Source organism: Ambystoma mexicanum, chromosome 6q (genome assembly GCF_040938575.1).
Source record: "Ambystoma mexicanum isolate Mex_15411 chromosome 6q, UKY_AmexF1_1, whole genome shotgun sequence".
Classification (NCBI taxonomy): domain Eukaryota; kingdom Metazoa; phylum Chordata; class Amphibia; order Caudata; family Ambystomatidae; genus Ambystoma; species Ambystoma mexicanum.
In genome coordinates, this window is record NC_090937.1 from 1380597773 (window position 1) to 1380624568 (window position 26796).

Sequence of the window (26796 nt, forward strand, 5' to 3'; positions counted from 1 at the left end):
ACATTGTTTGCACGTTATTACCTTAGAGCAGTACAGGGTCACAACGGAATTGGAGAACAAAGTTGCTGCTTGCAAGCAGCAAAATTAAGGTAGGCAATGGTACAAGTTCGGTGTGTACTTGTGGATAAATAATCAAAATTGCGTTGCTCCTGGGAGTGAAATTCTTCATGGCAGATTCGATTCGACACAATTGAGGAGAATGGATTTAAAACAGGTGTATACACACGTTTTAAATCAGCCCTCCTCACTTGTGCCGAGTGAAGCCTATTATGAATGATTTAACACAACCGGAGCATCATATTTATTTGTGCAAACACTGTAATTGTGCTTTGACTGTGAGTAAAAGCAACATTTCACAAACGCTGTATCGGTTCATTTAACTTCATCCTCATTCCAGTCCAGTCGAGCTGGCTTGCTTAGACACTAGTGAGGAGTATATTCAAATGATTTAAAACTGGTGTGAAAATTCAGAGAAGTTTTAGACTTCTCAAAATGGCCCACAGTCACAGACATCATTAGCACACCTAAAAGTCACACTGCGACCGGCTTGATACAGATCTCTCTGTGATAGTAACACATGGGGCCTCATTACGAGTTTGGAGATAGCCATGGTGCTATTAGGGGCATGGCTGCCTCCAAACCAGGCTCCATTACCGGGTTCCTGCAATGGGGACTTACCGGGTCATTCTGACATAGGAGGACCCGGTAAATCCTCCTTGCAGGAACCATTCCCCATAGGGCTCAATTGGAAAGGGGAGGGAGGTAACAATGAGCACATTACAAGTGTCCCGTTGTTACCTCCCTCTTCCCCTCGCGGGACCCATAAAAGACGTCTGGTTTTACCAGACGCCTCATCTGAGTCCCGCAAAGGGAACCTCGTAATCAGCCCTGACGGAATGAAGGGGGCCGGTCCCGTACCGGCCCCCTTCATTCCATCAGCGCCAGGGTCGGAATGAGACCCATAGACATCTTTATCAAGCCCGTTGCAGACGAGGTTCCCGTGAAGAGGTACACAGAGGTGTTTTGAGGCTTCACTGACATCATTGACATGTCAGCCGAATCCCACAGTATATTCATGCACCTCTTTATTCCTCATGACAAACTGTACATCATGAACATATGCATGACTGAAAAGTGTCAGTTTTAAATCAATCCTCCTTGCACCTGTTGGGTCGGTTTTGAATAACTTAACACAACTGGAGCACGACATTTTTATTTGTGAAAATTGTGCTTTCACTAAATGCTATTTAGTAAAAACACAATTTCACAATCTGCACACACGTTTGCAGTCACTTTCATTAATAGTCATAGGCTTGACTCTACACCAGTGAGGATGCATTTCAATGATTTAAGACGTGCGTGCAAATTGAGAAGTTGAGCATTCAGTAAAGAAAATAAAGCTATTACTCTCAAATAACCTCCAGAGGTCACATCACAGCTACAAACCCTCAGGTATCTGTGCGCTGCTTATTACCCACGGTGTGTGGTGCTCATTTATCGAGCTCGGAAGGATGAAGGCTGAGTTTGGCCCTGCCTCTATTCGAACCTGCGTCAACAGGCTCTGCACGGATATCAAAGCGAGCGCTCTACTCGCTGTGCTATCTGACCAGCTACCATAATTGGCACGCCACTACATAACTGGCACTGAGACTGGCTTGAGCTTGATACAGATCTCCTCTCTCTGTGATTATCAAGCTTGTCAGCTGAAGTTCTCATAACGAGGTACATGAAGGTGCTGTGAGAATCCACTGACAGGTCAGTCGAATACCACAATATATTCATGTACCTCTTTGTCACGATGACCCATTCATCATGAAGTGGTGCACACACAGTGGAGACTGTCCGTGTAATTCGAAGGCAGCAGCCAGTTGGACTAGAGCGTCAGTCCTCCCTCACCTTACTTTTCTGAATCGATTAAGAAACTTTTGCAGTCCTCCAGTGTCTGTGCTCCCTTACACGAATGTAATCTTTATTTTTCCCTTAGGCCTTGTGCACTACACATCCCACCATGCCCCATCCCCTTTCCCGACCAACCTTCTCAGTAGTCTCGAGTCGAACCTCATTCAGACTGTCCTGCTCTCGCACAGATGCTATGTGTGGCATACAGGTGTTAGAATCCCAATAGACCTGCATGCAATCCTTCATTTGTATTTTTACATGAAAACAAAAAATGATAATCACTGTTTGCCACTACTTGCATTAACCCTCGACCCGATTCACATTTTGGGAGTATGATAGAACAAGCATTGGCAATGACAACAGTTTGGGCTTTTGTGTAAGCATGGAAAAGGCATTTGCCAGGCACGGCTGTAGAGGTATTAACTATCCATTGTTGGTAGCTAGTGAAAATGGAGAGAGTACCTGGGCATCTAATAGCAGTGCCCGGCAAAGGCTTAAAACCTATGCACAACCCAAAAATGTTGGCTTTGCCAATGTTTGTTTTAACAGGACACAGTGAAGGACAAGCAGAGTGCTTTTAAATAGAGTGGCTGAAAGCAGGCCGGGTATGACATTTTTAATACACCAGTAGTGTGTTTACAACTCCAATTAAGTCATGAACTCTCAGAAGAGTGCTTTGAACAGACACTGGCAGGCATTTTGAATGTAAAGCCTGATGGCAAGGCTTGATTAAAGCGAGATTAAAGAGGTCCCATGAGCAAGTGTTTTTGGTTAGGCAGAGGCAGGAATAGGTGGGAATGGCCATAGGGATTAGCAACAATGGGTGGGCACATAACCGAACAACACCTACAGGCTCTGTGTTCCTCCTCATATGTCATTTCTCACTATAACCAAACAACACCTACAGACACTGTGTCCTTCCTCATATGTCATTTCTCACTATAACCAAACAACACCTACAGACTCTGTATCCTTCCTCATATGTCATTTCTCCCTATCTGTACTCCAATGAAATAGTTTCGTTTATAGGCGTCACAAGCAACCCCTAATAGGCCGAACAAAAAATGAATGATTAGCAGACCTGTTGCATAGTGCATCTTGTGAGCAGTCACCTCGGCAATGCCTGAAGTATGCAGCCAGACACACACCTTGGCAGAGAAATACAAGCCTAAATAAGTCAACTACGGGGTACGGAAGTTTAATTTCATAACTTAAAGTCAACAAAACAAATTCTTTGCCATACATATGCAACCTGTCATCATGCTGTTAAGTGCACAATTAACCTTCTACATGTCATAAGAAAGCAGGTGTTCATGGAAATCATGACATAAATGAGTCTTCTGACTTAATCCATTTATGTTCCTTTTGCAAGGTTTAGAAGCTGTGGACGGACAGACTGCATCTGCAAAATAATGGCAGGCATACAGACTGTGGTTCGGAAGACCCACAGAAAAAAACTTAACAAATGATGGAGGTGACAGTAGTCAAGCAGTTAGGAAGCCATTGGATGAAATCCATCAAAAGCAAAAAGAATACGACGAAAACAGGAGGCAGAGGCTTGTGCAAGACAAATGGCTCAAGGATTTTAAGTGGGCTGTTTTTGAGGCAGAGGAAACTGGGCATGATCCGGAGACAGGTCCAAAAAAGATAACACTTTAGTATTGTGGCTTCTACAGGAAGTCTCCTAATTTCGCAGACACAAAATCTTCCTTGTATGTTGGGCTCACAGAAAAATGTAAGAGAGAAACTTTGGTATGGCATAACAGAAGCAAATCTCATGAAAAATGCATATTACATGCTACTGCACTAGAAAAGCCCAAACTGACCTGCATAGTCAAATCTGTTAAGAAAATGCATGTAAAAACTACTGAGCATTTGAATATCCTTTTTGATATGGCTTACTATGTTGCCAATGAATGAGGGGCTTTTGCTACATTTCCCAAACTCTGCAAACACCAAAAGAACCATAATCCAGATTGGATCATGGAAAACTACATAGATGGAACAAGAACTCATCTATGTTGTATTGGTGAATTTACAACCGAATTTGATGGGAGGGAAGTCAGCACAGAGCACTAACTGCTGTCAAGACCAACTGGCAGCCTTGAGCACCTGGCAACTGGCAAAGACGACTATGCTAACAAGGCCAAGGGGTTGCTCCACGATTTGAAACCAATTTGAGTCATTTCTTTGTTTCTTTCACTTTCTGATAGACTTTACTATGGTACTTCAGCAAGTATCAAAGGCGTTTCAATAGGAAGACAGAGTCTTTGTCTGAAAAAGCAAGAAGAATTGAGGTCCTTCAGCAGAAACTTCAATACATGAAGTAAAACGCCTGGGAAGACAAGAGTTTGATACAATCTTTAAAGACAACCATTTTGCAGGGGTCTCACTGCTACTGGCAGGAAAGGCCAATTTAAAGTAAAGAAGACACTATTGACTTGTTAGATAATACTAGATTCTTTATACAAAACTGCTTTATCAAGAATATCAGTACATTACCCTATTCTTTGTTCACAATGTTTGATTTCACTTTGTGGCTTGACAATGTTGATCAGATATCAAGTTGTGGGGATGAGTTTGAAGTGCGTATTCAGTACTATTCAAAGACCTTGTCAGATGAGGATGTTCAGTCTGCTGCAGGAGAGCAGCTGGATTTCAAACTTCGTGTGTTTCATTGTAGAACACACAAGCCTGTATCTCTATTTACTCAATTGTCGAAGGACTGCCCAGAAGAAATAATGCTCTGTATCAGCCCAACAACAGCAACCTGTGAGCGAGGATTTAGCAGCATGAATATGTTAAAAAATGAGCTGCATACATGTCTAAAGGTAGATAAGTTATCTGCAGTAATGAGGATACAAGTGGATGGCCAAGACGTTGATGGATTTGAGCCGAACCAAGCAGTATTGCATTGGCACACCTCAAACCCAGGAGAAAAACACATTATGGACCATAAGTGATCAGAACCAAGAAGCAAACAAAGCAGCTGAAGTGGTTTTGTCAAAAGACAGCAAATAGTTGCTTGAAAGGTTACGTAATGTTCAGAATTTAAAACAAATTTAAGCCTGTCACTTTTTCCCACCGCTAAGAAAAGCCAAAGGCACGTATAGGCAGTGCTGGCAATGTTTGTGTCACCATTTATTTTCAAGAAAAGTGATTGTGACGGCAAAGGAGTAACATTAGGCTCATAAGACTTGCAACCTGGGGTAGGAGCATATAGTCCAGACAAATTACAATACGGGAACGCTGGGTACTTACCAACAATCTGCATGAACAGCGGGGGGATAAACAAACCCCCGACGCCAAGGCTAAAGTGCCATGGGAGAGGGCACCTATGGGAGGAGAGGGAGGGAAGAGGGTGGAGGAGGGTAAGAAGCCATGTGCATAGGGAAAAACAAGGCCATTGTCATTCAGCACTGTTAAATCTGGTCTGCAATTATGCTTTTACATGTGCCCACTATATGATGTTCAATAAAAATATTTAACAAAAAAAGAAAAAGTGCTCTTGATTATATTCGAATAGTTGTGATGTTAAAGTAAGCTGTTACTTGATCTTATGGTTAGGGAAAGGCACTTCAAAAGCGCTGTTAAAGTTGGTCACCCGTCGCTATGTTTTTTCAAATAAAAAAGTGTTTATCTCATGATTTTCTGGGTTCGGTGCACTTCTCTTAGGTCGAGTAGATAAACTAAGTTGCTCGACCTGCAGGTCTATTGGAATTTTAAAGAATTTGTGAGGCCTAATAATACTATAGCATCTCTTGTCTCTGTTGGTTTTGATTTACCCAAAGACCCAAAACAATGTAACCTTAAAAGATCAAAAATTCCTATGGACTCTAACTCCTATAAAGCCTCAAGTAATGAGACGAGGAAGAGGAATTGGGAGTCAGTGTGGATGGAAAAAAAACCAAGACAAACGTGTGGGCTTGTTGTTGTAACGGGAATCAGCTGCGTGGGACTTTTAAACATTGTGAACACCTGCAATGGGAGAGTGAAGGTAAAGGAGAGAGATAAGGGAGCAGGCGATTCAGGACGCAGAACCGGAGACAGTCGCAGACGCTGAGAAACGGAACGCGCTGAGAAATTCAAACGCTTCCAAGCACCAGCTTGGAAGCATAACTTACCGCAGAGGCAGGAGACCCATAGATACACAGCGGATGCCTTGAAGGGACCGCTGGAAGACCGGCAGCAACAGCAGAGCTGTTGGACATGCGGTCTGGGTGAGCAGCAACAGTTCTATCGGCAGAGGAACACTGAGCCGGCGAATGAATTGAATGGGGGTCTGCAACGAAGGGAAAACTGCTGTATCAATGTACTGCAATTCGGAAACACCATCAGACACCAGTGAGTCTGCCCATAGGTGATTGGGGCCCCACGGCACGCCAAAAAGTATATGGACCATTGAATACGTATTTTGAATGCTAAACAAGTAATTTAGAAAGACAGCATTTACACAAGTTCTCATATAAGAGAAGTTAATGTGAGGAAAGTTGGAGTAAAAGTTATCAACAGCAAAAGAATATTAACGAAGAAGTTGAAAGGCAAAATATGTACAAATCTCCATATATGAGATGTCAATTGGGGAAAATTGGAACAAGTATTGCCACAAGCAAATAAATATCTGTGAAGAAGTTAACAGACAGAACTTGAAGAAGAAAACAGTATAAGCAGTGAAGGAGTACAACTGTGTTATACTGAAAGAGGGTTTATAGTGACTTTTTTTAATGGCTTTTTTTCGAATGCCATTATGTCTAAATAATTTCGCCGAAAAAAAATATTTCCAATGTTTTTTTCTTTTTTTTTTTTAAACAGGGGTTTCCCCCAACCCCCCCGTTTTTTTTAACATTTTTTTTTTTACTTTCAAAACCCAAACAAAACATATTAAAACATATTAAATAAAAAAAGAATACATTCGAAATATTTTATTTCTGTGACAATTTTTCAACATAATAATTGCATTTCGAAGAAATGCATTTGAAAAAATGACCGGATCCCATGAAAGAGAACATTGTAGGAAGTCCTGGTAAAGGACATACATCAGGCAGTGAGCCTTTTGGGGAAAGATACCTGGCAGGGGCATATACCAGGAAACCATCATCAAGTAAGTAGTTGATAAAAGAGATGTTTCTGCTAATCTTGAGTCATTGTTGGAAAAGACATTTTCACCCTTCTCGCCATCCTTGAAAGGTTGCTGTGTAAAAGACACTTTTTGCTATCTGTTCCCAAAAGACACTTTTTGCCAGTTCTGAGAAAGAGTTGTTATGAATGAGACATTTATTCTTCAAAAAGACATTTTTTGCTATCCGAAGAAAATACATTTTTGCTACTTTTAATGAATCGTTAGTTGACAACAACATTTTTGCTATTTTACTTGAAACAATCCAGGGGAAAGGAACCACCTCCTGGATTCAAGAATTGTTTCTTAAATTTTCATATTTGGTTTTGACACACTTTTCACTAAATCAAAACAAAGACACTTACCTTACACCTTTGATTATTTGTTTTAGTGTGAGAGTCAGATATGTTTTTGACACGAGGACAGTTTGCATAATTTTGATGATGAGACACAGACTGATCTTTAGTCTTAGTTTCCTAGGAAGGGGAACACTGATTACGGTAGGGACAGAAAGGCCTTTATCCGGCTCTCACTACGGCAACCCTGCCTCGAACCAGGAGGTTACTCAACCTGCCCAGAACATAGAAATGTTTCTTCCAATTGCATTGGGGGTGACAAAGCAAGAGGGCCTAAAGGACTCTATTTTTTTAGAACCTTGTTTTTTAAGGAACTTTGGGGATTTGGAGGGTACCCCTAGGACTGCGATTGCTGGGGGCCTCTGGGGATGAGGGGGACGTGATAGGAGAAAAGACCCTCTCCCGCTAGTTTTGAGCGGTGAATCACCCTGGAATATGGGGGCAGTCCCAGAGAGGCACTCATTGCGGGGTTTTGAGGCAGTGAGAGCGCCCAGACACCAGAGAATGAGCGCTCCAGAAGTGTCAGTCCAGGGCTCCCAAGATGGTGGCGACTAGTGCTTCCCGCTCTGTTTGACGTGTGCTGGAGACGCGCAAAATGTAGAAGATGCATCTGAGACCTGGGGCTGCTTCGCCGGTGATGTGAAAGCCCTGCAATGCTGGGGGTTATGCAGAGGAAGCTGGTAGACCCCACAGAGCAACGGCAGCGAGTTAAGACAGCAGAGGAAGGGGAGAGGGGACTGCACTTCCGGGTACCGGCAAAGACACACTGCGGCCAAATCCATCTAATGGGGCTGGGCAAGCTCAGAGTGGCTGAATGTGGATTCTGGGCTCAGCAGAGATAGCAGGGTGCCAGGAGTGCTGCAAGGGGTACAATCTCTGTTACCTACTGTGATTGCATGGGCAAGCCCCACCAGGGAGATCAGCAGCAACAGCTGTTGTAAGGTACAGCGCTACACGGAAATGAGGGCTTCTGTGGCTGTCAGCATGAAATAAGGCCAGTTTGGGGCATGAGTATATAAGCTGGAGCTCATAGTCACCTTGTGGAAGCAAGCACGGATAGTGGATTCCCTATCCAGTGGAGTCAGTAGTAGTCCGCAGCAAATTGGGCCGGTGGAGGCTTGACTCTTCAGATTGGTGCAAGGGCCCATTTCAGGGTGGGCTCCTCCTGGAGATACTTCAGCTTATGCTTGGATGGCCGCTGGGTGGAGGTGGCAGAGTTTACCCCTCAGCTCGAAAGTGGAAGGTCCAAAAGGTAGCATACCCATCTGCAGAACTGTGTCCAGACAGCTGGTGGTGTTGTCTGACAAGCTCCAGTAATCTGCTGGTGCTAGTGGGGGTTAAATGGCAAAACCTCTCAAGTCAGCCAAGCAGGGTGGCATCTCGGCAATGCTCCAGGTTGCGGACAAGCCTAAACGAAGTGAGGTGGTCACTGCACAGGTCCATTCGACTGACTATACATCTGAATTGTCCTCGCAGGTGACCACTAAGGCCAATCCAGATGGAGTCAGTAACATGGACCTTTGCAGGAGCTACTGGACGCAATCAGTAAAGAAATCCATAAAAGCACAGAAGAATTATCCAACAAAATACTAGAGCTGGATAAAAGAGTGTCTGAAATGGAAACAAGAATCTCTGAGGTAGAAGAAACAGTGTGCGAGCAGTTTTATGTGGTGGAGGAGTAGTCTAACAAGATTGAAGCTCAGGAAGCTCGTTGTGAGGCACTGGAATATAAGCAAGAGGACACTGAGAATCGTTTCCGCAGGAACAACAATCGGATTTGAGGAATACATTCATCAGTGCGAGACGAGGAGCTCCCTGCCTCTGTTGAATCTCTCTTTCGGTCCATCTTGGATCTCCCAGCATTAGCTACTATGGAACTAGACAAGACAGATCGCACAAGATCTTGCATTCCTGCGTTGGAGGATAAGCCTCCCGATATTCTGTTGTGGGTACATTCTTTCACCATGAAAGAGCAAATAATGATTGCAGCAAGGGCTGTGCCCAGCAATCACCTTTCGAAACGTGTTGCTCACTCTATATCAGGACTTTGCCATGTACACCTTGGTGAAGAGAAGATCCCTTAGGCTGTTAACTGATTGAATAAGGCATAAAGAGGTTGCTTACAGATGGGGTTGCCTAACGGTTCTCCTCTTCTCCTAGCCGGGGAGGAGATGGTTGGTAAAACCCTGAAGAAGGCGTAGTGTCATGTGATGAATCCAATGGCGTCATCACGGATTCCCCAGGTAGGAACCTCCTCCCATGTGGCCAGGGGGTGGCAGCCAGTACTTGATCCTCACTCTGGGAGCAGTTGTATGAGGAAGGATCACATGGGAATTTCGACAAGCGTGACAACAAGTGTTTGAAAGGCACACGATTTCTGATGCAGAAAATACACAAAGTTTGTTTGAATGCAGTTAAGGTAAAGTACAAATTCAACACCCAATAAGAAGAAAGTTTGAATGCAGACAAGGCAAATTATAAAGGAAAACTCCAATCAAGTATAGATGCATGAGATAACAATGTGGGGAGAAGCATGATTAAATGTTACCATAGACAGAAATACCAAGAACCTCATGGATTATGCTGTTGTGGTGTAATCCAAGAACAGTGATAACCAAAGAACTGTGAAACACATAAGAAGACCTGGTAGGCGAGTACACCAGGCAGCTTTAATTGTATTAAGATTCCCGGCAGGGGAGTATACCAGGAGATCTGAAAACCCATAAAGAGAAGTCCTGGCAGGCGACAGTACAGGCAGCTGAAATTGTGTAACGATTCCTGGCAGGGGAGTATACCAGGTGATCTGCAAAGTAATAAGGAAATCGACAGAACTTATTGTTTAAACAAGAACACTGAGTATAAGAAAGACTGATGCAGAACATTTTGCTTGAACAAGAACTTTGTGAGTCCAGTGAAGACAGAAAGGAACTGTGAACTAAAGAGACATTTTTGCCATCTATTTAAGAATCCAGGGGAAGGGGACCACTCTCTGGATTCAAGGGTCTTTAACTTGGAGAACAATTTCGTTGGAGTAATTGTTATTTTTTTGGTTTTGAAAATGTTTTGCCAGCATCAATCTAAAGACATTTCTGTGCACCCTTTGTTGTTTTCAGTATCGTAAGTTTTGGACACAAGGACAGTTTTTCAGCAATTGACATCCAGACATCAAGAGATCCTTAGTTTTAGTTTCTAGGTAGGGAACGAAGTAAACCTTTAACATAGGGTTAGAAAGGTATTTCTCCAACCCAGTTTTGTTTAATAAACATATTTTTTCTGAAACTATGACAACTTTGCGTCAGCTTTCCTTTCTGACCCCTCACAAGAGCCAGATGAGTTAGAAATACTAAAAAGGTACTTCTTATCAGTGTTTGCAGGGGAATCTCTTTCTGAGGAGGCGCAATCGAATACCTAGAGGAGGCCAGAGTTCCGCGCCTGTTAAGCAAGATGAGGGAGTCGCTAGAAGGTCCCATATTACCCAGTGAAGTGGAATGGGCGATCAAATCTCTGAAAAACAAAGCCCCAAGTGTCAGCGGGTTTTCAGCTTCCTTTTACAAGATATTCTGGCCCCTTTTATCCCACACTCGATGGCTCTGTTCAATCCTTTCTTGGGATCTGGGGGGGTCACTCCCACTATGGGGACATCTGCTACAGTCCTGATTCCTAAACCTGGGAAGGATCGTTCCTGGTGCATTTCGTACCACCAAATTACCTTGACCAATAATGATTCTAAGAATGTCTATACAATTCAAGCTCAGCATTGGATGGAGGTACATCCTGATAGTCAGAGTCGTTTGGAGGCTTGTTCTCCAATACAGTTGAGTCGGGTGACTATTGCTTACATAGTGGTCCAGATCCCAAATAGAGTGCCTAGAGTGTATCAGTCTAAGTTCCCCTTCCTCTTGAGAACTGACAGAGGACTTAACTGATATCCTGGTATGGCGGGATCAGTGCTGTTAAGATGAATCTGGTTCCCAGACTCTCATATTCCTTGCTGGCGCTACCGGTAAGAAATCCCGATGCTGAGCTGCGTACCTTGCAGAATAAGATCTTCCTCTTCATTCAGGGCAACAGGCGGGCACAGGCCTCTAGAAACATTTTACCAGACCTCTGAGGGGGGAGGATCTGGGGGTCCAGATAAATTTTGCTATAATGTGGCTGTGCAGGTTTCCCATGCAATAATCTGAGCAAGCAACGACCCATCGCCTAAATGGAAGGCTAAAGAGGAGGTCTTCTGTGCAGTAGAGTTGGCTAGGCTCCCATATTTTGGATTAAGGGAGGATCGTGGGTTGGGGGGCGCTGCTATTGTCTACGAGGCACAAACTCGGCTACTTGAAATAAGCATTGCGTAGATGGGGTACTCTGGTGGGGACAGGACTGCTTACCCCTGTTTGGAACAGCCCTGTCATTCATCTATACTGTGAAAAAGTGAGATTTGGGTCTGCGGTTGCTGCGGTGTTGGAAACCCTACAGCAGCTATATAAAGACCGAGGCCCACTGTCCTTTAATGAATGCAAACAGGCCTTCTCTCTGAATGAATCGGAGCAGTTGTGCTATGTGCAATTGCGCCATTGGGAATCCCAACCATTGATTAGAGAAGGAGGAACTAGGCATCTAAGCCCTCATGAACTCACATTTCAGACGGGTACTAACAAATCCAAACTGTCAAGACTATACAAATTGCTGGATACGGGAGAGGGTATCACTCGCCTGCCCTATATAAGTAAATGGGAAGAGGTTCTTGGATTCTCAATAGATGATGCGTGGCTGCGTATTTGGGCCCAGATGTAGAAGTTTTCCTGCTGTGCTACCGACAGGGAAAGTGCTTATAAAGTCTGTTACTGTTGTATCTCAAACCACAGAGACTTCATCACATTAACACTGAATATTCTTCTAATAGTTGCAGGGATCGAAGGATCCCTCATTCACATGTTATGGTACTGTGGGAAGGCTGATCTCTTTTCGAAGGAGGCCATGGCCCGAATTAAAGAGATAACAGGGATCCAACTACCAATGGAACCGCTGGTGGTCCTGCAGGGGATACGGGTGATGGGGTATTCCCATTGTCTGGTCATTTGGCACTTGGCACTTGCTACTGACACCAGACTGGCCATTGCTTGGAACTGGAAGAATCCTGAGGGTCTGATACTCCAAATGGGGTGGCTGATGATTTGGGACATTTTGGTGTCGGAATAGATCACAGCTCTGTGTGAAGGAAGATATATAAAATATGTGGTTAAATGGCCATTTATGGACTATACAGAGAAATATCTGTCCACAGTGGTGAAACCCCTGCTTCTCAGGCATGTCTTGCCGCTGTAACTATAAAAATAGGTGGACATTGGTCAGGGTGTGCGGATGTAGTGGGAAAAGTAACAGTTGTGACTGATATCGGGATGGAAAATACTGGGGTGGTCACTTGTTGGGGGAATGGATTTATGAATTTGAGGTGCTTTTTGCAGTGGACCGCTTTGCTATGTGCCTTTAAACAAATGCTATCTTTTGTTTATGCATATGTCTTTGCTCACTGGTGTTAAATAAAAATAGATTTGAAAAGAAAAGACTGAGTACTTTGATTTCCCCACTGTTGGTCCGTAATCAAGCCACCTCACTGCTTCCCGATTGTAACAGAAAACTTGCTTCTGATTATTTCACACCGAAAAAAGTTTATTTGCGAAGGTATTATAACATACTGCCAAATTTGAGTTCTTTCAGTCCTGCTTCTATATCAGCTCTACTTTTAGTTTTGGAGTCTATTTTAAGGCTTTAAGATAACCTCAAAGATTTCACACAGGAGAATTAACTCAAATCGACATCAATTGAAGGGAAGTTTGTGGAGCTTTCGGAATGTCAGCCTCTTCCGATGAACGGTAACAACAACTTACAGGGATTATTTCCTGGAAGGCCACATGCTTCTGAACCTGTCCCTGATGAGATAGCTAGCCAGACTCCTTTAGTGAATTACCAAAACAGCTTGAGCCGTTCTTCAGACCACTTTGCTTCAATTAATTCTACATCCTCACCTATGACTAATTCTAAAGTTCAATCTCCCCTTCATCAGGGTGATCAATCCGTGGATATTTTGGGTATTGGACCAGGCAACGCAGATTTGTCAATTGACAATGCGCAACCTGACTGAGAGCCAGAGGAAGAGGTCCCTCTAAAACGGACTAGAAAGAGGAAGCCTAATGGCACTCAAGCAACGAAAAACACTAAGAACTAGCAACGTACCAACTGTAATAAGAATAGGTCTTCTAGGAAGTTCTTCAGATCCCCTCCGGAAGAAAAAGAAATTGTGGATTTAAATGTCCCTGTTGACGCAAGAGCTTTCAAGGACACAAACATCTCCAGGAAGAAGGTAAATCCCAAAAATGGAGTTGAGGCAAAGCAACAAAACAAATTACTCAATTTCTTATCCCCCCAGAAATCGACCAATATTGCCACTGAATTGCAGGAACAGGAAGAATAGGAGGAAGAGGCCATCTTACAATCTTCATCGGTGATGTTCTATAACTCTTCCTCTATAAATCAGACTTCGAATGAGGGTAATCCTCTGCCACAGAAAATCAGTCTTAATCAGCATATGGATGGGGGTGATAAATCGTGCCCTGGGGGGCACCTGCTTCTGTTGTGACTCCTCACTCAAAGCCAGTAAGGAGCCTGATTGTTCAATTTCAATGTCCAACTATGAAGAAAGAATTATTGGCTTCGATAATATTGTTGACGTGAATGGAGTGCTACAATTGAATCACTCCAAAGTGCTTAAAATCTTTCAAAGAATTCAGGCTCTATGACTTATACACTCAGGAGATATTGATAATGTCAAGATCCTGGACGATGGCACGAATAAAATGATTGTTCATTTTTATTTGCATATTGTGTGAGAACAAAGATGTTTTTAGATCAATGGGTTTTGACTGAATTTCCTTTTCAAACCCTAAATATTTGTCTGCTTTTATGTTTAGCCCTTCTAGGTCTGTATCTAATGGGGCAGATTTAAATCCCCCTCTATAAATTAAATGCGGTTGTATGTCAGATAGTAGGTTTGTAAATAATACTTGGTTACAGGAGGATCCAGCATTATCTTCACTGGACTGGGCTTGGCTTGCAGCAAATTTAAACTCTACTGCCAGGCCTAACGGCCTGTTGTCCCATCTTTGATGTAGATGATCTTAAAGTTGTGTCCTGGAACACTTGTTGCTTAATGAATATTGAAAAACTGCTTCACTACAGTTTATCTTTTCAGGAATAAATGTGATGATGTTTCAGGAAACCATGTCACTGAACCCTTTATATTTAGAGGGCTTTGTAACTTATACAAAAGCTGCTTTGCGTGGTTCAGCGGGTCATCCAAGAGGGGGCCTAGCTGCCGCCATTGATCTATCCTTAAAGGGAATAGCTTTGAGATCACTATTGACAATGAAGGGTTACAAGTGGTTGATATTAAGTTGGAGGTGTCTTGTTTCCACCTTTTACTCATTAACGTTTATTGGAATCCGGCTGCTAAACCTAGTGCTAAAATTCAATCGACACTAGACACTTTGGTTGGGGGAAGGGTTATTCTAATAATATTATTAGAGACGATTTCAATGCAGCATGTGCAGAGGCTAAAGTGTCATCATCTAGCGGAATTTTGAATTATTGTGCGAGGGGAACAGTGGGATCATTACATGAATGTATGGAATGTTACCTTTTTCCTACCTTGGATTAATGGGGCTTTGGGTGCAATTTCAATTTGGAATAGGGGCTTACAAGGCTCCTGGATTGATCATGTGTATGTGTCCAGTTCCCTTGTACCACTCTGCTCTTTGTTACTAAACAACGATTTAGCCATCATTCCACTATTACTTTCTCTGCAAAAACTCAGATTTCGAACCAGGATTGTGAACGTCTGTTAGTGTTGGTATCTGCAGATTGAAGCGGCTTATCATTGAAGTGGAACCACAAATATTGTTTACAATTCAACAGGGAACTCGAGCAATTATGCGCTCAATACTCTGCTGAATATTTGGGGGCACTGTTTTCAACAAGCAATTTTAACAAAAGGATCAGAGCGTACCTACATTCTTTGATTGGTAAGGGCATTGTGATTGCCCCAAAAAGACATCTGCCTTCTTCTAACGAGAGGGTCAAGACCTGGATGAGACAGCTTATAAACAGCTAAGGGAAAAGATTGGCCAAATAAACAGAAATGATATCAAATGTCTTACATTTTCTATTGATATATCTGATAGCCAATCCCTTTTGACAGTGTTAAACAATGTCAATACTACCAAATTTTGCAAAATTACTAATGGCACTGTGCCAAAAATTCCTAATCATAAAATATTACTGAGAATTCATGTGTTGCTTTCTATAAAGATCTCTATACTAAGAAGTGCAACGTGCAATTTAATTTCCCAAAGGACAAATATATGTCTATGCCGGGCTTTGATTGGTCTCCGGATCATGTTCTTGGGGATATCCGGAAGTCCATAGATTCTAGGGCTGCTGGCCCGGATGGTCTTGCTTCGGTGTCTATAAAGGGTAATTCAGCTGTGGGCTGATATCCGGTTTCCTTTATTTTTGGAAATACTGTCTACCCTCTTGTGTTCAGACTCTTGGAAAACATCTATATCATCCCAATTTACAAGAAGGGAGAGCGCACATTGCCCACCAATTACAGACCAGTGGCAATTATGGATGCCTCTAATAAATTGGTTGCAACTTTGATCCTTCATGATCTCAATAAATGGACGGAAAACTTTGATCTTTTGTCTCGCTTCCAGGTGATCTTAAAGAAAGCCCTTGGAACCACGCTGAATGGGCTTATAATTACCCGCCTGTTAGCTTGGTAAAAAAAGGGACGTAAGGAACAGTATATATTGCTTCAATGGATATGAGTAACGCCTTAGATCGTGAGAGACTATGGAAGAAGCTTCTGAAGTTGAAAATGCCAACAGTAAGGATGTTGGCGGGTCTCCACTAAGCTAGTTCCATACAAGTTAGGTTAACTAGAGAGGGTGCTGGTGCCCTTTCCAAACCTATAAAAACTACTATTGGTTTTAAGCAAGGGTGTGTGTTGGCACTGCTAATTTTAATCTCTACTTGGTAGATTTGGATAAACTCTGGACCGCCAATACTACATTCCCGGTTAATCTAGGTAACATCAGAGTTAATTGGTTGGCTTTTGCTGACGACTTATTGTTTTTTGATCTAACACTGATAGGATTACAGAGAAAATGTCAATTATTCTCTGAATATGCATTGGCAAAAAATGTAGTGATTAATGGGTCCAAATCCAAGGCAGTGATTTACACCACAAAACGAAAGCCCAAGACGCTGTATTGGGCAGTGGGTGATGCTAGGCTGGGTCTTGTGCTATCAGTGTGCTATCTGGGTTTTACTTTAACCAATATTTCTGCAATGGCTGAATACATGGATCAATTAAGAGTTAATTCCCAATGTCTTTTGGTGCAGATGAAGAGCATCTTTTCTAAATTGTGCAAATTCTCTTGTTTGCCTCTCATCCACTTCTACATAACAAAGATTGAACTCAGTTTAAGCAATGGTTTGGATCTCCTACTGCATGAATTGGGTGCCTTTTATAATTCCCTTCAGGGCACAATGTGGAAACAAAAGTTATTAGGAAACAACTATGTTCTTTGAGGAACCTGAGAGCATCCTCGCATCTACTCCCCTTGGATCCTCTTCCCATGTGGCCAAGGAAAGGCCATGGCTTTTGGATCCCGACCCTGGGGGTGGATCACCAGGGGAGGCTCCCTGGAGAGTGGGGAGCGGATGTTTCAGAGGAGACGCAGTATTCAACATTTCACATTTCACTTTTCCGATGAAACTTCCGTCCAGAAATATTTGTGGGATACTGCCAAACTCCATCTATTCCTCAGATTAAAAATGACCCTCGGAAATGTCACCAATACCAAGCGACAAGAAAGCAATACATCATGAGGACACCCCCTCATGTGAGTAGGTTAGATCTATATCCCCCTTTTCCTTGTCAAAATGCACCCTGCCCTCCCCCTACTTTGTAGGTTATTTTTGATCTGCCCCTCTTTTACACACACCTACTGTCCCCCCACAATCATATGCTTTAGGGACCGGGATGAAGAAGAGACAAGTAGGAGTAATGCACGCTTATATGGGTCTGCGCCACTCAAGTACTGAGATGAAGAAGAGGACTGTAAAAACTACCATGGCCAGGCATGTCCCACTAATTGGAGTCAGGCAAAGGACTTACACCTGCAGCCAACTGAAAGGCTACAGGTGTATATAAAGCAAGACCAGCAAAGCTGTTACGGAGCAGGCTGGAGGCGCAAGAAGGATGTCGCAGGCCAGGCTTGGGAGTCCTGCCGAATCCAGCGCTGTGTCTCCCCCACTGGAGCTGGGGGACGCTGAAGACTCCCGGGTGCCGCCGAGACCATCAGAAAAGATCGGAAGCGACGAGTACCACTTGGGAGTTCCCAGCGGGTAAACGGGGAGCGAGAAGCTGAAGAGGAGAACTCCGGAGGAGCCCAAAGGAGCTGCGAGAGACCGGTAAGTAACAAAAAGGGAATAGTCACACCTGGGCGCTCCAGGGCATGCTTTTCGGCGCGCTCCAGGGCGTGGTCTTCAGCACACGGAGGTGCTGGTTAGATTAAAACTCATAAGAGGGTCGGGAGAATGAAGGAAAGATTTGTGAATGCTGAGCAAGCTACAAAGTATAGTATGCCTTATTGAATACCGAACTAAAGAAAAGTTATGCAAAGTACATGAAAGCACTGTGTGAGTGAAATGAAAAGTGGGTGCATTTTCGAATACAGTGAAAAGCAAATATAAAAGCAATGGTAAGGGCTTAAGAAACTATTGAAAAGCAAATGATAAGTACTGTTGTGAAAAGTTAAAGTAAGGTGGCGAGCAGGAAAGCACCTCACAAAGTGAATACTGTGAAAGACTTTGTGACAGAGGCAAGAATCTGCCAAAGATAAAAAGGAGCTTACAAAGTGGACAATTGGCACAGGTTAAAAGAGGGAGCCTTTGTTATCTTGGAAGTCCAGTGAAAACAAGTGAATACAACAAAGTGTCAAGGGTTATCGGTTGCGCACCCTGTAGTGGGTGGACTGTGTGGACCGACAACTGCGCCTAGACTGAGGAACCCCTACGTAGAGTGAACCATTGAAAGTTAAGTTTATGAAACTGTTGTACCTATTAAGTATTGAAGAGAACAAGTTGAGTGAACCATTGAAAAGCCTGTGACGTTGTAAATTTGATTTGGAACACTACTTGAAAGTCAAGAGAACTGACTGTGTTGCACTTGGAGAATGGAACCCGGAGGCCAATTGGAACTATGTTGAACTTGGGCAAGGGAACACCGAGCTCTTTTTGTGTGGAACTGTTTCGAACTTGAGGAAGGGGCTGAAAACCAAAGCTAATAGCTGGAAGAAGCTCAGAACTTAGTTTGGAACACTATTTCTTTTGGTACTGACATCCCTACACACTGTTTAGTTTTAGTTGTGAGGGCAAGTATAGGTTTTGCACACAGACAGACTTTTAAGTTGAACTTACTTACTCAGACTATCCTTAGTATCTTTAGGTAGGGAAATCCCACCTTAGCATAGGGCAATTTAGGCCTTATATCTTCCTGACGTTTAAGCTAATAAAATTATTTGAGTTGAGTATTGAGTCTGTTGTCTGTGTCTTGCTTCATGATGCCTTCACAGTACTTATGCTAAGTTATTGCTTCCCTCACGAGAGGGATTAGCGTCTGACTATTGACTGTTTGGGGACTCACAAGTCATAAAGGGACTATGCTGTTCTCATAAGGAATAGGGACAGTCTCTCCCCATATTTGCATTTGTTTCCTGATCCTAAGGCGCGTGCCACCTACATATGCTTTACATTCAATCAATGGCCCACTCTTGAAGTCAAAGGTTCTCGTTTGAGGTTAGCACCCCATGATCGAGTTTGCAGATTGTGTGGCAGAGTGGGTGAAATAGAAACTTTAAAGCACTTAATTCTTTACTGCCCTAAAACAATAGATTTGTGTCTTTTGAATTGTAATCCTTGTATCCATTCTAACTATGCTGATGTTGACTATACTTTGTGGTCTAGATTAATGGAGGGGTATAGTATTGCCCTATTATTAGCTTTGTGATGATTTTTACATGCGATATTTGATCTCTTAAAGGAAAGACATATGAAATCTTTGGTGTTTTGTATGTAGTGTTATTAGAGTTTCAGGAAATATTGTGAAAGGTTTTCTTTGATAAACCATAACACAAATACAAAAATGACAAAAATAAGTCAGACTTATGGGTAGATCAGGATAACGAGACAGTACCACAATGGGCAATATAAAATGACAGGCAAGCTAGACAATGGTAGATAGATGGATGTAACAAAGCAGAGAACCACAAAGAAGTAGTGGTTTCAGCCGATGAAGGCCTTGAGATCGAGGCATCCCAAAATGAGTTTGGAGCAGGGGATTAGGTGGGGCATTCAAAAGAGAATTTACAAGAAAATATGTGATTGCACGGAAAAGCTTACCATCACAAGTGTCAGAAAGAAAAGTGGATAAAAGAGCTTTAAAATGGGCTAGAGCAAATAATGGGAAAACAATACTCGAAAAGCAGGCAAACCCTCTGAATCTGTGTGTGTCAAGAGAAGGCAGAAACGTAGATAGATGGTAAGGTAGGAGTGGGAGGGAGTGGGGAATGATGCTTTGTTAAAGATGTTGTTTTATAATGTTGATGGTTGCCGGAACGGTCCACAAGTTATGAAGAGCACCTCAAAAATTTAAAAAAAAATCACTTCATTTTGATACGTTTGGATGTTTAGATATCAATACAGGAATGAAATTTGTGAGAGGTCTTCTCAATCTAATTTAGCATTAATCCAAGTAATTTCAGCAAGCATAAGCACTTTTTACTTTGGACATGTGAGCATCAGATCAGCTGTTGTATTCACCATACAAAGTGGGGCCTTGTACCAATGACGGCAGGTACAGTCACATATGCCCTTTTGCGCATGCTGTACACATGGGGAAACGCTCTTAGGTACAATCTTAACAATGCTGCATTGGAGCAACATTCTTTCAGTCATGCACTTACCCATTATCCACACCATTGAGGCCAGGTTTCATGCCTATATCGCCTACCATCACACCTGGCGTAGGCAGAAGTGTTTTTGGATCTCTGATCTATGAATAACAAAAAATAAAAGAACATAAATATGTTAGCAAAGAAATGGAGACAACTGGTAAGCATCAATTCTCCAACACCACTGCGTCTTTAAGCTCACTAGGTTCATTCTCCTCCTTCTGCACGCTTACAACGATCCACTATATCATTTTCCTTCTATTGTTTTTAAATGTCTCTATGGCATGGCACATCTCTATCTCAGTTCTCTCATATCCTGGTACCTACCATCATGCCCCCTTTAGTCCCACTATCTCTTTTCTTTCTGTGCCACAATCTCCTTGTGCCCAATTGCACTTCAATTCCTATTCCCTCTTAGCTCCAAAACTTTGGAACTCTGTCCCTCTATCCATTCGTTCTCTTGCACAGTACTCTTCATTTCACACTCAGCTGAATCTCACTTTCTTTCCTCTTCCTAAGGCATGATACCGTTGAACTGATCAAATTGTATGATCAATTGACTAATCTAATCTAATCTGTTTACTTTTTTGTTCAGCGCTTTGGTGATAAACACTATATAATCACAAATACATTAAATTAAAATGAAATTGAGCCTCAGGTATCCCTTCTTGCCAGCCACAACATCCATATTGACCAATATGCAGACAGTATTCAACTCTACCACATTTCTTCCGTCAAAGATAGTCACCTGCCTCACCCTCATACAAAGCTGAATGTCCAGTGGACACCCCAAACTCAAAACCACCAAAATGAATTACTCATGTCTTAACACCAAACACACCCACATCCAGACTTGGTTGCCAGCTATGAACCTAGTGGGCGTCATCCACAGCTAAAACCATCTGCCAAATCCCTGGGGAAGCACATTGACAGCCATCTCTCCTCCAAAATGCACATAGCAAAGAAAATGCACACAACTTTGTACCAACTTGCTCTTTTGTGGAAAGTCAAGCACTTGCAGACAATTTGTGATCCACAGTGCAGGCCCTCTTTCTTTGTCTTCTGGATGGTGTAAATTCCGTACTCACTGAGCTACCCACTTCCAATATGCCACCAATGAATAGCATTCTGCACACTGCGACACACCTCAAAGACGTCACTAAATCTGACCACATTACACCCACCCTTAACCGAACACACTTCGATTGGTGGCGCCTACAAGTACATATTGGCTTTAAGACCAGCAGAATCATTTGCAAAGCTGTCAAATTGCATGCTCCCTCCTACCTAGCCGACAAGGTCACCTTCTCTGGCGAACAATGCTAGCTCAACAAGGAGCCAGGACCTGGCTTGACCAAAAAAAATGGTCCTGACAAGAACATGTGTGATGATCAAACACATTTATGTCGGCCACAACATTCAAGACCATCATTCCACCACTGGAGGAAGTACATGTTTGTGTCCACCAGAAAATGATGTACCAGGCACAAACAGAGAATGCACAGCAGAAAAGTATTTGTGCCTCAGGGGAAATAGCGCCTTTCATAGATCTGTGGGAGGCAAATGGTTCACAAAACAGTGGAAGCTTGAAGTCTAGCTTACTGGAAAGCTGAGAAACTTAGAGGTTGCCGTCGCAGATGGCTGCATACATGATTCCCAGCAACTCCCTAATGATGTCCCCGAACTGGTGTTTGCACAAACTAAATAATTAAATTTTCATTTGATGTTTTGCAGTTGCCATTATTTTAACGGAATTGTCAGAAAAGATTTTTCTCGAATATCAAAAAATACACAGTGAGATTTTTTAATACCCGTTAAGAAACATTGGAATGTTTTTCCTACATTAAGTGAAGTATTACTGATCGTTCTAATTTGAAAGTTTGTTCTACAACAACAGAGTTCTGAAAGGAAATATAAATCATTCAAGGCAATGTGTAAGAAAAGAGGCTTTATCAGCACGCATATATTTCATTGCATCAGTAAAACTAGTTTATATTTGTAATGTCCCATGTCTATGTTCATGATTGGGAAGGCATTTGCCTGTCCCCTATTTATGTCTGTTTAACCCCACGGCTGTGGGTCTTGTGTGTGGGTGGGAGTTACTGCCACGGACTGCAGTCGAAAGAAGAATAAAGACGAGTGAACACCCTCACACTTCGTCTCTGCGTTTCATTATACAGCCTACATTGAATATCCTGTTTCACATTTAACAATGGCGATGAGGAGTCAAGCACCTATTCGTGCAACGGTGTAAGCAGCGTTCCATCCTGCTTTCACCCTCTTCGCCGCTACGGCCCGAGATTCCCGCCCGCGGTGCACATTTTCATTCAACTGCCTGCCTGCTCCAGCTGTGGCCTGCAAGCCTGCTTGTTGTGCAGGCACCTGACATTAGTCCTTGCATTGCAGGGAGCTGTGCGCTCCATCTCCAGACCGTGTGTCAGAATCCACACGCTCGCTTCCTGCAACTAGCCTTGCTGTGCAGTCTGCCAGCCCCTGCCCAGACTGTGCATTTTGGCGCAAGTGCTCATGTGGCAGCCTGTTTACAAGCAGCCTGGTGCACAGCAGCGCTGCAATCAAGGAGGTAAGAATGTGCAAACACTGCTACCTTGCCTACATCATTTAGAAACCATTTACATTAACAGCACAGAAAAGCTACAAGTTACTTTCCATAAGCTTTCACCATTTCGATGATGAAGGAGTTAGCTGCACCTCGGCTCAGACGCCACCCTTTAGGGAAGAAGGGAGTCACAATTTGCTGCAAGTAAAGGCCGTCCCACCTTTTGACATAACTGATATGAGCAGCGTGGCACCACGCTGGAATAGATGGCCCAAGGAGCTCAACATCTACATCGATGCTGCTGGTGTGCAAGAGGAACGTCGCCTCAGAGGCATATTGATGCACTCACTAGGTCCAGTTGTAATGGATACTGGGCCTCATTACAGGTTTGGCAGTATCCTTGCAGGTGCCACCGGGATGTCAGGCACTGGCAATTGTGTTAGACCCCATTTCCATGGAGTCCCATAGGACTCAGTGCGAATGGGGACACAGGAGCACCGGCACCATTAGCAATGTTGCTGGTGCTCCTGTGAAAACTCTGCGAGTGGGTGCCGTCCCGCCCATCAGGTCTGACCCTGGTGGGCGGGATGGCATCCGCCCACAGAGTTGTACTGTGCCGATGCAGAAACAATGGTGCCGGCAGGCTTACAGGCACTGTTGTTTCCCGACCGGCACACTTGTAATGAGGCCCATTGTGTTTGAAATGCCTCAAACCACCACTGACACATTCCAGGACATTATTGACACTCTAAATAATTACTTAGCTACACTAAGAAATGTGGACTACGAACGCCATATTTCTCACATGCCCACTCAGTAGAAAGGCGCAAAAGAGTTAAATATTGTAATTTCGAACATTACTCAACTGAGGAAGCACTCAAATCACAAACAATTGCTGGCTCCGAATCTGCCGAATTCCGCAAGAAGTTATTACAAAAGACCAGATTCCTGGATGAAATATTGCAACTTGACAGGGCAGACATGGCACTCTCCCTGCAAACGGAATCTCTGGGTAACATTAAAATCACACAAGGTGCACCAGCAGCACCCATCTTTCAAATGAGGTAGACTGAAAAGCAATTCAACAACAATCAAAGGAAGTGTTATCGTTGCAAATATAATTTTCTGCATGTGGGCCCCTGTCCAGCTATAGGCCACACATGTGACCGATGTGGTGGTGAGAATAACTTCCAGTCAGTATGCAATAATGTCAAGTACCTTCAGAGATCCACAAATCATATGGAACAAAGCCGAAAGAGAGAAGGATCACATCACAGCCAAAGGTGAACTCCTACTAACAGACAAAACCGTTCGTAAAGCAGACGTTGATGATCCCCACACAGAACCAGGCAACAGCGAGACAGGGATGAAACCCTTCCGAACGCTCACCTCGGAAGACACGAAACACAGGTCAACTCGTTATAAGGTGGGATATATAGACGTCTCAACACAACACCACCATGAATCTGATTTATCATCCTCCAGCCATGACCGCAAGAGTGGGTGCACAAGATAGGCAATACAACAGCTACTGAATATAGCCCGACACTACTATTAAAAGTGAACGGAAAAGCCAAGGAATTTCTAATCAACACAGGTGCCATTGTCAATGTGGTCACTGAATTCACATATCAAGGACTAGAAACCAGCTGACATCGACCTCTATCCTTATGGAAAAAATACACCTTCGGAATACAAAGGCATGTTCAAAGCCATGTGCACCTACAAAGACAAGAGGGTAAAATGTAACATATATGTAGTTAAAGGTGAAGCACCGGACGGCAGCATCCTCAGTTTTAAATCAGCCATACAAATGGGCCTGGTACATATAATGCATCAAATCATGACAGCATACACAAGCCCGAAAGACATGATAATGAAAATATTCCCAACAATATTTGATGGTTTAGGAAGACTCAAAGGAAAACAAATGAAACCCCACATCAACCCAGACATCAAGCCGGTGGCCCAGCACTACCGAGGGATCCCTCTGAATATTCAAAAGCAAGTAGAAGAACAAGTTACTTTCTTACCTGGTAACGTTCTTTCGATGGGATGGTCCGACGACGTATTCCATATCTATGACAGGTAATGTCCACAGCTGTGCTGCTTCGGAAAATCTTTGGCGTCTGCGTCCTGCGTCGATGACGTTGATGCGCCGTCCCCGAGGACCTCCTCCGACGGCCGACGCCCATAGCCTCAGTTATAGTTTTTTTCCCAGAACGTGTGCTGCCAGTTTTCTGCCAGTCAGACACACAAGGCCTTGCAGAACGCAAGCTGCAATCGCAAAAGAAATTCTGCAGCGGGGAAGGCAGGGAGGGAGCGATATGGAATACGTCGTCGGACCATCCCATCGAAAGAATGTTACCAGGTAAGAAAGTAACTTGTTCTTCGAGGGGATTGGGTCCTCCGACGTATTCCATATCTATGACAGACTCCCAAAGCAGTACCAAGCAAGGAGGTAGGAAAGAATTTAGAATACAAATTTAGCATGCCCAATCAAATTGCGGAATAGAGAACTGCCAGATCTTGCCCTCTGATGGAATCGAGGGAGTAGTGACGTACAAAAGTATGTACTGAAGCCCAGGTGGCTGCATCACAGATGTGACGAATAGGAACTCCCCTCTGCAGAGCAGTAGAAGCAGCCACTCCCCTGGTAGAATGGGCCCGCAAGCCAGCCGAAGGATCCTTACCCACCAAGCGGTAACACTCGGAGATGGATAAAATAATCCAACGAGACAAAGTCTGTTTCGTCACAGCTTGTCCCAAATGCTTTCCAGCGTAACCAATGAAAAGTTGATCGTCCACTCTGACCCGGGACATGCGCGAAATATAAAAGCTCAACGCTCTCCTAGGATCAAGCCTATGAAGCCTCTCCTCTTCCTTACCAGGGTGTGGAGGAGGATAGAACGCCGGAAGAACAACCTTCTGGCTCAAATGAAATTCCGAAACCACCTTCGGAAGAAAAGAAGGACGAACTCTAAGGACAACCCTGTCCTTATGAAACACAGTGAAAGGTGGCTTAACTGAAAGTGCCTGTAACTCACTCACTCTGCGAGCGGAAGTAACCGCAACCAAAAACACAGTTTTCAGAGTTAACATCCTCAAAGGGCAAGAATGTTAAAGCTCAAACGGAGCACCCATAAGAAACTTAAGAACAAGGTTCAAATCCCAACCTGGCACCAGAAAAGGTGACGGAGGGAACACATTAGTGAGCCCTTTCAAAAACTGCGAAATTAATGGAATTTTAAAATAGGAACACTCTTCAGACGAGCGCTTAAATATGGACAGCGCCGACAGGTAACCTTTAATGGTCCCCACTTGCAAACCCCTGTGGGCCAAAGAAAGCAAAAAAGACAGAACCATGGGAATGTCACATTCAAAAGGATCCACATTCTGAACTCTGCACCAGTCGCAGAACTTTCTCCAACGACAACGGTACAGAGACTTAGATGCCGGCCGCCTGGCCGAGAGCAACACCTCCATCACGTCTTCAGGGAGGTCCCAATCCTTATACCTCAACGTTTCAGAAGCCAAGCGTGAAGATTGAGGGATCTGACCTCTGGATGGAGAACCTGAACCCCCTCCTGTGAGAGCAGATCGTCTCGGTAGGGAAGACGACGTGGAGGGCAGATGGACAAGTCTAGAAGGTCCGGGTACCACGTCTTCCGGGGCCACGCCGGAGCAATGAGGATCATCCGGGAACCGAACCTCCGTAACCTCTGACAGCACTTGCGGGATGACGGGGACTGGAGGAAACGCGTACAGCAGTGGGAATGACCACTCCACCACAAACGC

General features: G+C 43.6%; 1 protein-coding gene across 1 annotated transcript in view; it reads right to left on the reverse strand.

Annotated features, from left to right (window-relative positions):
• Positions 1–26796, reverse strand: part of ACOX3 (acyl-CoA oxidase 3, pristanoyl) — a 1085216-nt gene that overhangs the window by 788831 nt on the left and 269589 nt on the right. The window contains exon 7 of the mRNA XM_069632027.1: positions 20454–20542. Coding sequence (XP_069488128.1) covers positions 20454–20542 — 89 coding nt within the window. The remainder of the gene's footprint in view (positions 1–20453; positions 20543–26796) is intronic.